Here is an 11962-nt window from a genome sequence, read left to right as displayed (position 1 = left end):
GTGGGCGGGGGGGGGAGATGAACTACTAGTCCAGCAAAAGCGACAATGTGACAAGCTATTGAGCTGTAGCTCAGAGATTTGTTACCCTTTTGAAGTCCAAAAACAGCCAGGTTGTATTTGATTTAGTACAATCCATATTTCCAGACTCTATCCTTTTAACTTTGCCATAAAGGAAAACACTGAACCAGAAGACTAAAATGTGGAACCACTGCTCTTTTACAGTAGTGTATGTACTCCAAGTAGAAAAATAAATGGTCAAATTTCTCATTTTTGCTCCTGATTTTCCACTGGCAAATTTTACCGTACTGTAACTGAAGTTGCCATGAATACATTTTGCTTTGGGGTTTCTAAGATAAGATTGCCTTTATGTGGATATAAACATTGTACCTCCCTCTCACCACTGATTTGACTTTTATGGGAAATTTGTAAAAAAATATGTCAACTATTGCACGCAAACATTTTAAGAGCGGTTTTAGCTTTGAATGAATTCCTCGGCACTGATATGAGATAAACAACAAACCAAAGCAATATCTCCATCACAATTATTTACAAATACTGGAGTGTTGCGACGGCAGTAAGCATCCACAATAAACAAAAGCTTAATACATATTTGAAGGATCATTTGATTGAAGAAAAAGCTGCTTGCGGGTATGCTTCAAGAGAAGTCCTTTTATTAGTCGAGTCTCATTTCAATAACAGCGTTTTGCTCTGAGGCAGACTTATTGTTCAAGTGTGCTGCAGATTACAGACAAAGGTCCAATAAATCTGCTCCCCAGAGAAAAGCTCCTTCTGTTACAGCTCAGACACACGGGCCCATTTCTTGAGGCAACATTGACACTGTATGTATGCGTCTTTGTGTTTTTTTGGCGTGAATGTTAAAAAATGGTGCACTGACGTTAAAGATTTGTCTTGGAATAAACAAGGTTGAGGAAGTCAAAAGCTTTACTGGGTCCAAAATTGATGTGAACCACTCTCTCTGTTCCGACTTGGATTTTTTTAAGTGATGCTGAAATGATTTCAGTTTTTTTTCTTCTTTGTATTCTTTGTACAGAGATCACCATCTGGAGTGCTCTCCCATAAGCAATTCTGCCATCTGTGCCAATGGTTCCGTTATAAATTCTAAATCTTTCCCCGAACAAAAGAAAACATATTCCAAGGGCGCCGTGTGTTGGGTGAGATAACACACCCAGTGACCGCGGGCCGCCACGGTGGCGACCTTTGTGCTAATATTAATGGCCGTTCACAGCAGCAAGATCCTGCTGAGATTAACCCCGAGACAATCCCATTCACAGAAGAAAAGATTAAGATTGCACTGGTTGGTGTAGAGAACGACAAAACCAATCACAACGTGAGGCAGTGTTAATGGCCCCATGCAAGCATTAATGGTTGGTAGTGGTGTTGGTGGTTAAAGAATTTAAGATCATCCCTCTGTTGCTGTAAACTGATGTGAATAGGCCTTTAATAAACGATGCTCGTAAACTTAAATCTTATCAAATAGTCAGTTTTAGGCTGTAATTGACCAAAGATTATTGTGCCGAAGCAAACTGTATAGAGCCGGCATATTTTCACATCTTACTCTTTTTGAATTAAGGATTTATTTCAAACCAGAGTAGCTGCTTGTTGTGAGCAGTGGACAGACTAACCAAGACGTGTTTGGTGAGTTTAATTTTGTTTCTGTCAAGTTTGAATGAAGTGTTTTACGACGAGTTAACGCAATTTAGACTGTTTAGTAGTTTGGTGTAAGAGAAAAACTTGAATTCAGAAGGAATACAGGAGTATTTTTCTTTTAAAAAGGTGTAAGAATACTTCCTTCATTGATGTTTTGTGAGTTTATTTTGCTTATTTGTCAGACGTAGTGAAATCGCCACTTTCGCGCAATGCATTCTGGTACATGTAGGCACAACCGAAATGGCTCCTCAGTCAGAGAGATCCGCTTTCTTCGTCAATACTGCACTCACCAGGAAATGAAGTTCTGCCGTGGACCACATTTACCATCAGTATTCATTCCACATCCACATCCAGGTGGCAAATTCTTTAAAGCTATTTAGTCCGTGGAATTTTTCAAAACAACTTACTGACAAAAAGGGTGTTAAAAGCTAATGCCTAACACAGCCGGCTAAACTACTTATGAACCAGATGCTGTTGCAACCACCCCCCCCCCCCCCCCCCCTAGTCTCTCTGTTCTTTAATACTTAATGAACTTGGGTAAATTAAAACAATTAAACACGATTTCTCACTGAAGAGGGAAACGCATGGAACTGCTCCAAAGAAGAATTAGCTTGCACAACCTCAACATGTTCTCTCTCACTGCACAGCATACGTCACAAATAATGGCTTATTTACATAGGTTGTCAAGGGAAAACAGTCTCAAACAGTCACAGTGTCAATCAATAATCCAATGACACCAGCCAAAGATCAAAAAAGCAAATGGATTTAAAAAAAAAAGGGCATTAATTCAGTAAACCACACAATGAGAACAAACACACCGACAATGCACGGCTCACTCACTTTATGCTGCAGACAAAACAGATAATAATGATGAATTTCCTTTTCAAATCTTTCCTCCAAAAAATAAAAAGAATAAGTTTAACTGCCAAATAGCAGCAATGTACCTCACTGCCTTATCGGCCTCTAGCCATTGCTTCCCCGTTAATATTTAATAGCCTCCTGGAAAAACTCTTCTCGAGTATTTCAGTGCAGTTTACTATTGTGCTGTAAAAGTTGTTTTTTTGTGTAGGTCATCACATCACACTCTCTCCTTCGATATTAAGTTAGGTTTCCTATCACTGACTGCGTGGCTGCACTAGCAGATTGCTGCGATCCATGTTCACTGTTTTCCATGACGACAGCATCAGGACACAATCTGAACACCGCAACATGGACGGCTCTTTCTTTATATTTGGGTTGAAAATGCAAACTAACAGTGTGAACAGGAAATGTCAAGGATGCAGTCTTTTGGCGAATTATTTGGCGATAGTGACGGCTATGACATCACCACAGACTATTTTAAAGTAGTCTTACAAAACAGCAAGTGCAGTCTGTCACCTTGTCATCACCAGGCTTGAGGTTGTTAAGGGTTAATGGCATTTAAATGAGTCTCTGCTGCTGTATTTAAGTGCATAATGTCGTAATGACAGGCCCCCGTCACACTGCATCCATTAGCAGAGTCTGGTTATTGTTGGTTTACTACACGCATTCTGTTTGTTTGCGTTGTCTAAAGTGCCAAAACCCTCATAAACAGAATGTTGAATTGCTTAATGTAGATGCTAAAATGAAAAACATAAAGCCAGACAGTGTTGCATAATAACTTTTTTTTGTAATGTCACGTCAGATGGCCAACTATTTGCATTATCATTTAGTCACATTAGACTTGTCAGCTTTCCAAACCCATTCCATTTGTTTGAGCGACTGTGCTGACGGGAACCAGCTGCTGACCTTCCAGAGTTTGGAGAGATTTCCTTCTGTCAGATTCACGAAGCTGCTGAGAAGCATCTTAATGAACAGTGATTCGATCACAGTTCTACAAATCAGACCGAGAGCAGACCGCTTTAATGGGACACATCTGGGTCTTTTGACAGTCATTTCTAAAATGAGCTGTGTCTCATACACGGCCTTGCAGGGCCAATGAAAGGACTCCCCTCTAATTCAAAGGCGAGAACTGTATTAAGAGGGGTGAAAAAACAAAAAAAGCACCTGCCAACAGAACGGACCTGTCCATGCAATCCGTTTTCCTATTTGCAGAACATTTGCACATTGTCCCCGGCTGATTCTATTCCTACCTGTTGAACAGCAATCATTTCAAAAGCACCTGCCAAAACAAATCACAAACCGTGGTTAAAAGCTAATTCCTAATCCATGACTCGGAGGGGGATGATGCTGTTGCAGCTTCCTCAGCCGGTGTGATGAATGCCAAACGCAGCTCTGCGCCCATAAGGCCACGGTGCTTCTCTTTCCTTTCTCCGGCTCTATTGTTCATAATCCCTCAAATTCGCTGAAGCTACAGAAGAAAATAAATCAAAGGCTGGCTGCATTAAGCCATGTGCTCTGTACCCAAAACCATTTTCTGGTTAGGATTGTGTTTGAATTGGATATTCAATCCAATCCAATCCACTAAAAATAATGTCAAAAGCATCTCTTGCATAATGTGCAGCTAAAAAAAAAAAAAAAGGAGCCAATGATCAAAACCTATTCCAACATTATTGATTTCTCTTCTAGCAAACATACAGTACATGTTTTTCTCTACAGTTTTAGAAATGAGATATCAACTGTGGAAACAAGAGAAAGAAACACAATTTGCCAGAGGAAAGATTATATTATTAAAAAAAAAAAAAAAAAAAAAAAAAGATATTCATGCCATATTGATCAGGACAGTGATGCAATAATTAAACAGCCTCGGAGAGACTTCTGCTGCTCGGAGATGCACATCATCTCTGCTCATGTTGCGGCGGAGAGAAAACGCAGCTGTGTCAACTTGTCTCCTCCAAATTTGATTCCCACATCTCCTGAGAACTGTTGCTACCTGACGGCCGCAGTTACACACTAATTACTTCACAAATCACAGAGGAGAGAAAAAACTGAACATGTTGAAACCAATAAATATGGAGTCACTCTAAAATATTAATGTTAACAGATACATTTCTCAAGGCCAGTGATGCAAGACTTATGTATTTCATTATATCTGTCCCATCCAGAGACATGTTATCTTACCCTGTTTGGGTGACCCCATACATGTTTTATCTCACTATATGGATCCAAGGCATGGCAACCTAGGTTTTTACTGCTGTAATTCTGATATAAATCTACACAATCATGAGTTTTATACAGCTATGCTGAAAGAAAAAAGCCTCCATATTGTATTCCTTAAAGGGAAATCTCCATTATTACAAATTCACCTGCTCATTTCCTCCTATGGAAATTAGCTACATTAAAAAAAGTTGTATGCAATGTTGGGAATCATCATTGCTACTGGGAGAAAATAATAGGTAAGGAAGAAAATTTAAAAGGTATCCCGCCACAGTTACATATGGCAGAACATCTCTACATTGCTAGCTGCGGATAAAAATGCATTTGGGGCTTAAAATCGCACTTTCAACCAAAAAATGCCAAATACCTGAATAAACATCTCTGATTGGGCTGTGGCCAAAGAAAAACAAAAATCAGCTTTCAGTGCACCATGGCAGCATATTGTTGTATTGTTGTTAAACTCTCGGTTGATTATATACCTTCGACTGATAGACGTTCAACATGTCTGAGGTAAATAAAAGAACAAACGAGAAGCAGGTGAGCACGCACAGAATGTTGTTTATGTATTATCCATGGATGCGAGTGCTGCCCGGTTTTTTGTCATGCAAATCTGCTGGAATCGATCAAGCCAAAAACATTTTGCTGCTGTTGTTGCCATTATGAAATTATGAAGGGTAGCCAAATCTGAATGGCTTGTTTAATCACACGTTTTATGATCGAGATGGCCCACAAACAACCGGCTTGGTTGTCTTATTTCTCAGTTTGTGGGTTGGTAAGCGCACACATACTATGTTCACTTTGATACTACTTTCCGCTCACATTGAGATTCCTACTCGTACTACGCCTGCGCTAATGTTATGAGCGACACAATATTTCATATATTACACCGTGGATTATTGGCTCGTGAGTCCATCACAGGAGAAGAGGAATGGTACGACAGTCACAGGTGATCTTCTGCTGTTCTAACAACCGAGTAAAGTAAAAAAGGCTGTTTCCGTTGTAACACTAACTACCATGCGTCTGTTTTACTGTGCAGCCTCTTACAGAGGGCACTGTGTTTATGTGAATTCATGTAGGAGTGAGGCTTCCTTTACCACAGAGGGCGATACGGATATAGAGTGACAAACGGCAGGTGGTCGTGACAAGCTGTCCGACTTTTATGTAGGAGCTCGGCGGAAGAAAACGCTTCGCCTGACAAGCAGCTTGTGGCGACGGGGCTACGGCTTTGAAACATGAAAGATCGTCATACATAAGAGGGAGGCTTACCCCGCATGGCTGGAAGACAAGTCCGTCGACTTCGTGGCTGACCTGGGACGTGAAGCTGCCTTCCAGGAGCTGAAAAATAGAGAAAAGGAGGACACGGTTTCAGCCAAGCAAAACAAAGAAAGGTAGCTGAAAGCTTCAGCTGGGAACACATGAAATGACATTGATTTATAAAGTCAACCGCAGCTATAGAGTCTGCCAACAATACATAACCCTTTATAAGTAGGCAAAGTTTCAACATAACTGGAAAGTTTATACTGCAGAGTTCTAAGTCTGGTGCTTTGTTTGCATTCATCGAGCCCTGAAACGAAGCACTGATCTCTTTGACTGGTAAGGCGTGACGGAGAGATCAATATCTGAAACTTGACAGCCCAGGTTGAGGACCAGAATAGCAAAAAGAAAAAAAAAATCATTAAGTTCCTGATGACTTGGAAAGAGCGGATTTCATCTCTTCCATTAACACCGACCACCAAGCACCACAGCTGTTGCAGAGAAAAGAAACCTCAGGCACCGCAGCAGACATGGGAGGCCCAGGAGACGTGGCAGAGCTACGATACAACAAAAGCACATTTTCTACTTCATGAAGCACATCAGCAGACATGGCAACTACCGCGAGGCACATTAGAGGCACTAAAATAAAGCGGAATATCCAATCTGCATATAGAAATAGATTAAGAGATCCCCCCCCAATTTAAAAGTGCTTTCCTTTTTGACTCCTCTTTCACACAACGCCTCTCTTCCCCCCCAAATTGAAGTACACACATTTAACATTCCAGCAACTACACTCAAGGCAAAATAGTTTGAGTTTCTGTCTTAAAAACTAAAATCTCCACCACAGATGTGGAAAAGAGAAGAACAGAGTAGAAGAGAATAGAGACCTTTTGATGCCACTGCAGTATTTATAGATGCCTGCTGCCGAATGAGCTATTAGCAGTTCCAGGTTGCAGTGTACCACTGGATGTACAGACTTTTTTGTTCACTCCTCCAACGAGGAGTGAACATTTTGTCAGCCGCTGTGTATCTTTGCCTCACATTTCTAACAGATCTTCAATGAAATATACAGAAATAAGGCTGAATATAAGAAATGGATAAGCTCGCATCAGTGTTGGGGTTAAATTCCAAACACAGAGTCACAGCAGAGAAGCTAACTAGTGCAATCTCAATAGTTATGTGCAGTCAAGTATGAATATGAAGACTTGCAGGCTTTTGTGTGCTTGGGCAAGGTCAGTTGAGTGCTCCATCTTTAGAGATATTTGAAAACACAAAGAACTGAAACACGAGACCTTCAAAATAACGTCTTAAAAGCGAACACAAGATATTTGAGATTAAACTGAAATGGCACCATCAATTCAACCACGTCGCCTTCACAAAAGCAAAACTGTGCAAAAGGTTTTGTATGATGTCGTGCTATTCGTGATGGATGAGCAATCTGAACAGAGTTTATTTCCATACTGCACTGACATGAAGGGAGACCTGCTGCTGCTGCTTGGAAGGTAGGAAATCAATCTAAAACTGTATCATATGCCTTGGAAAATGCTGGGCTGTAATGTAATACCAAATGCCATATCCAATATATGATTTACACACAGAACAGAATCTGTAAGCTCTTTTTAAAGGGAAGACAATAACAGAGACTGCAGAATCACAGTTGACCATCAATTGTCAGTGTAAGTATTGCACAAATATGGATTCCATTGCAATCTTTTGTGCGAAAGCCTGTCGAGTACTCTTTGATATACGGTATGCGCATGAAGATGGTGAATATATTTAGGCAGACAGGAAACGGCCTCGGTCAATAACACAGAAAGCTTATGCATTAGTGCAGTGCAGCGGATATCAGGTATCATATCCAAGCCATCAAGACCAGGGAGGTATTGACAGGTGGAACAACAACAATGTGCTTTGAGAGGCCTTTTAGAACGTACTGTAAGTCATCTCCTGTCGGAATGATAGGAGACAATAAAATCATGAAATATTAATCAACAATGCCCGTATCTCTGTCCAGCACTGGTATTTCAATCAGCAGGCGTTGACAATGTGGATGCCTGTTGACTAGGAGACAGCAGAGTAGATACGGAGACTGTTCATCAAACATTCATGAGAGCGAGGATGCATTCATAACGCAGTCGTCATCTGTCCAGGTGCTGCTCGCAGACAAACCAAATGATGACCTCAATCACAAAGACAAGAGAGTGTCGAATATAACAGAATTACATCGGTGCTTCATTCGAGACTGGTAAACAATGTCATACACAGCAGCAGGCTCTCTTTGTGAAAGAAGAAGAGAGAACTGGTCCATCTCAGCTGCTCAGTGGATAGCCATGTCCTGTATGATGACACATTAAATCTGCATTACAAATCCTTTTAAAGTGAGCAGATGCCGCTGTATATGATATGATAATATGTGCTGCAAAGCAGGATATCTATCCATATTTTGAGATGAATGAAGATACAAAGTACCGGTATGAACACACTAATGTCTGAATTATTAGTTGTTGTAATTGTTAAAGTGCCGAGTTAAAGGTGCTTTGTGAAGTAAACAAAAGTTATGTTAACATGCAGTGTTTCTCAACAAAACGTATTGTGCGCATCTTCGAGTTCTAACAAACATGCTGAAAGAAGTTCCTTTCTAATAACACATGTATGAAGCAGATTAAAAAAACAACAAAAAAAAAAACATTTTGAACGGTGCACTGTTCTGTAATTGCATGTTCACTAGCTTGCAGTCTTCTTCGCTGCCTTTGTTGGCACAACAACGTCTTTGCGTGTTTCCCCGATTAACTGTGGACGGAAACGCACACTACAATGTAATTGCAAACGATTATCTTACTTCTCAAACAGAACTCGGACGTCCTGGTCTCACTTCAGCTCGCTGTAGCAGCAATTAGCCCATAAAGGGTTTGGTAAAACCCTTACAAACCACACATCTGCCGCTGCAGAGCATTGCTTTTGATGGAGAGAAAATGTTCTTGTGTCTGTTATATTTATACCGCGGGGGTGATTTCACCTTTCCCCAGAATACTTTGATGCAAAACAAAACTATTTCTCGAAATATCTGTCGCAGGGAAGTAAATTAAGTCATCAGCCCTCGAGAGGAGCGAGCACACATTCATCCATGGAAGAATGTTCGGTCCCCGGTCTATCTGCAGAGACTGCAGAGCAACATCAGTGCTCTCCAGAATGATGAATGAGTCACAGCAGATCACACAAAGCCTGACAATCACGCTGACATGGAGAAGGCAGATAGCCAGACTAAAAAGAACTGGTGCCTTTATGATGGAACGGCATGTAGGCGGAAAGATCTGGGAGTTCCATTTCAGTTCTCTTGCCATCTTAGCACACCCACCCACAAAAACCGTCATCAAGCACAGTGGACCCTGGATGGAAAGATGAGCAGAAAGAAGTCACTCACCCGCTGAGCACTGTTACTCACACATCCTCCCACAGTAAGGTAGTTCCTTGGAGCAATAATGCAGAGAGGGGGCAGCGACCCTGCTTTCATGGTAAACCCCTCTAGGAAGGAAACACAAAGTTGTGCGTGGTGCGGTACAAGTGTGTGGGCAGAGGCGAACAGCAAAGCCCCATTAAGAGATCAAGCTTTCACTGCAGACTCCAGGGCAGAGACGGGACAACAAGAGGGCTCGGGGAGACAAATCAACCGCCAACATGCTTTGCAATGTCTTTCCCCTGGAGACACTGGATGGAAGTCAACACGATTTTCTTCTCCGGTGTTTTATGTTCGGGCTCATTTCACAAAAGGACACAATGATGAATGGTATCTGGCTTGGTGTTCATCGGATAGCACCAAAGTGACATGAAATATACCATTCACCTTCATTCTAATGTAGTCTGTCTACACAGCGAGGGCTTATTTCAATTAGCCAATCAAAATCACTTGCAATCAATGCTAGTTGACTCTTAATTTTACCTTAACGAATAATAGACCAGAAATAGTAAAATAAAGATGTGCAAGTTAAATGTCATAAAAGAAGCATTTAATAAAATTGCACACAGAAACCCCAAAAATATAAAAAATGGCTACTCTGAACATAATTAGATTCAAATATCTTGCTTTGTCTGACAACCAACATATATTACTAATGATTAAGAACAGAAAAGCAGCAAATTTAGACATCTGGGGAACCACAACCGGAGAATAATTGGCATTTTTGCTTAAAAAATATCTCCTATCAGAACTTTTGCATATTCATTTCCTATAATCAATCAACCCACAGATTTTTTTCAGCTCTAGTCAAATCACAGACATTGAACAAGTAAATTGCCCAGCAGATTTGATGATTTGCTGCATGAGTGGACAGTGAATGCATCAGACGAGAAAAATAAGCAAATCAATCAAATACATTCAGAGTCTGTGCTGATCTTGGTCTGTCCCGATCATTTTGGGAAGCTGGTATTGAGGTAATTCTTAAAAAATGTGTAAATATAGGTATCCAAAAAAACTTTGACAAATGTATGAACCGTGGCCTTTTATTAAGAGAAGGCATTTTCATCTTGTTTTTTGCCTTTAAAGATCATTTAACTGGATTTCTGTGTGCTGCTGCTTTTGTCACGTTCAGCTGCAGCAAAGCCTCCCAGGTGGGCACATTACAGTTGTGACCTTGACTTTGAATAACAATATCCTGGTGTGAATAACAGATCGTATGGGCTGGTGTACAATTGTTCCGCTGGAATATAAAATAAGCAGAAGTGAGCAGAATGCTGAACAGGTTTTCTACTAATTTCTACTCAAGGTGCCATCTACGGGAGGGGGGGGGCCTACAACCAAGGGGACAGCAAACCAAGAGGCAGTAAAGATTTAACATAAAAAAAAAAAAAAAACATGACAGCAAACCAACAGCTCATAGATTGATAGGTTTTTTTTTAGGACAAATGTGATCAATAACAACTAATTTTAAGATGATTAACTGAGTAACTTGCATGCAGGAGTAAAGGTCTGAGACCTACACTACTAAAAGCAATAAGCGCTAAGAGTCCACATATGCCTGTTAAATAGTTCTACACCTTATAGTTTATTAATATGCATGTAAGCAGCACGCTCTCATTTAGAAAACAATCCCGTGGCTCATTTTCTGTGCGATAAATGGGCAGCTTCTCCTCAGCACACTTGAACGGATGCGATATGCACTTTCCAGTCCTGAAGCCTTTTGTGTTTTTCTGCCGTCTGCTCAACCTCGTAACTGTGAGGAGGTTGAGGTGCGGGGGCTGAATCAAAGGCGGGAAGGATGGATTGATATTCCAGTCAGACCACAGGGCTGGAGGCTCATTTCAAACCTAATGTGAATGGCGCTCTGAAGCCAAGATGCAGTTCCCAATTAAGCGAAAAAAAAAAAAAGCACACTGCAGAGTGGACGGGCAGGGCTGCTAAACCGCTGGTTAGTCTGAAGAAGTTTAACGTCTTCTGATAGCTTACCTTTTGATTGGATACATGAAATTTCAAGAAAAAAAAGATTACATTTTACACATTCGTTTGTGAAAACAGGGAAAAGACGAAACGAGGCGCTGCAATTTGAAGAATTAAACCAATAAGGGGATAGTATAAGATGGGCGAGGATGATGAGAAATATCAGGGCACAGCATGAAATTGAATTGTGATATGAAAAAGAAACCTGCAACGAACTGGACAAGTGTCCTGATGAGTGACTAGCACCCAACACCCCCTACCGTGAAATTACAAAAAAAAGACCTGAGGAACCAAGAAGTCGTTGCCCTGAAATTGATAATCGGAGCCGAGGCAGAGCTTCAGGCAAAAAATAGGTTTTATTTTCGGCTTCCTTTTTATCGCCATAAATAGCCATCAAAATGAATAGGCTTTGGTTATCAGTGCTCAGAGGGAGATGAGTTTGAACTACATTCCCCACACTACAACATTTCATTAATAAAACACAAGTCTCTTTCCCACAGAGAATTCTGCCTCAAATAACAGGAAATGTTGAAA

General features: G+C 40.8%; 1 protein-coding gene across 1 annotated transcript in view; it reads right to left on the bottom strand.

Annotated features, from left to right (window-relative positions):
• rngtt (RNA guanylyltransferase and 5'-phosphatase) overlaps positions 1–11962 on the bottom strand; it is a 69541-nt gene that overhangs the window by 19120 nt on the left and 38459 nt on the right. The window contains exon 12 of the mRNA XM_031861839.1: positions 6010–6078. Coding sequence (XP_031717699.1) covers positions 6010–6078 — 69 coding nt within the window. The remainder of the gene's footprint in view (positions 1–6009; positions 6079–11962) is intronic.

This window comes from Anarrhichthys ocellatus, unplaced genomic scaffold (genome assembly GCF_004355925.1).
Source record: "Anarrhichthys ocellatus isolate YVR2014 unplaced genomic scaffold, GSC_Weel_1.0 scaffold25, whole genome shotgun sequence".
Classification (NCBI taxonomy): Eukaryota; Metazoa; Chordata; class Actinopteri; order Perciformes; family Anarhichadidae; genus Anarrhichthys; species Anarrhichthys ocellatus.
This window is presented reverse-complemented; position numbering and strand designations above follow the sequence as displayed.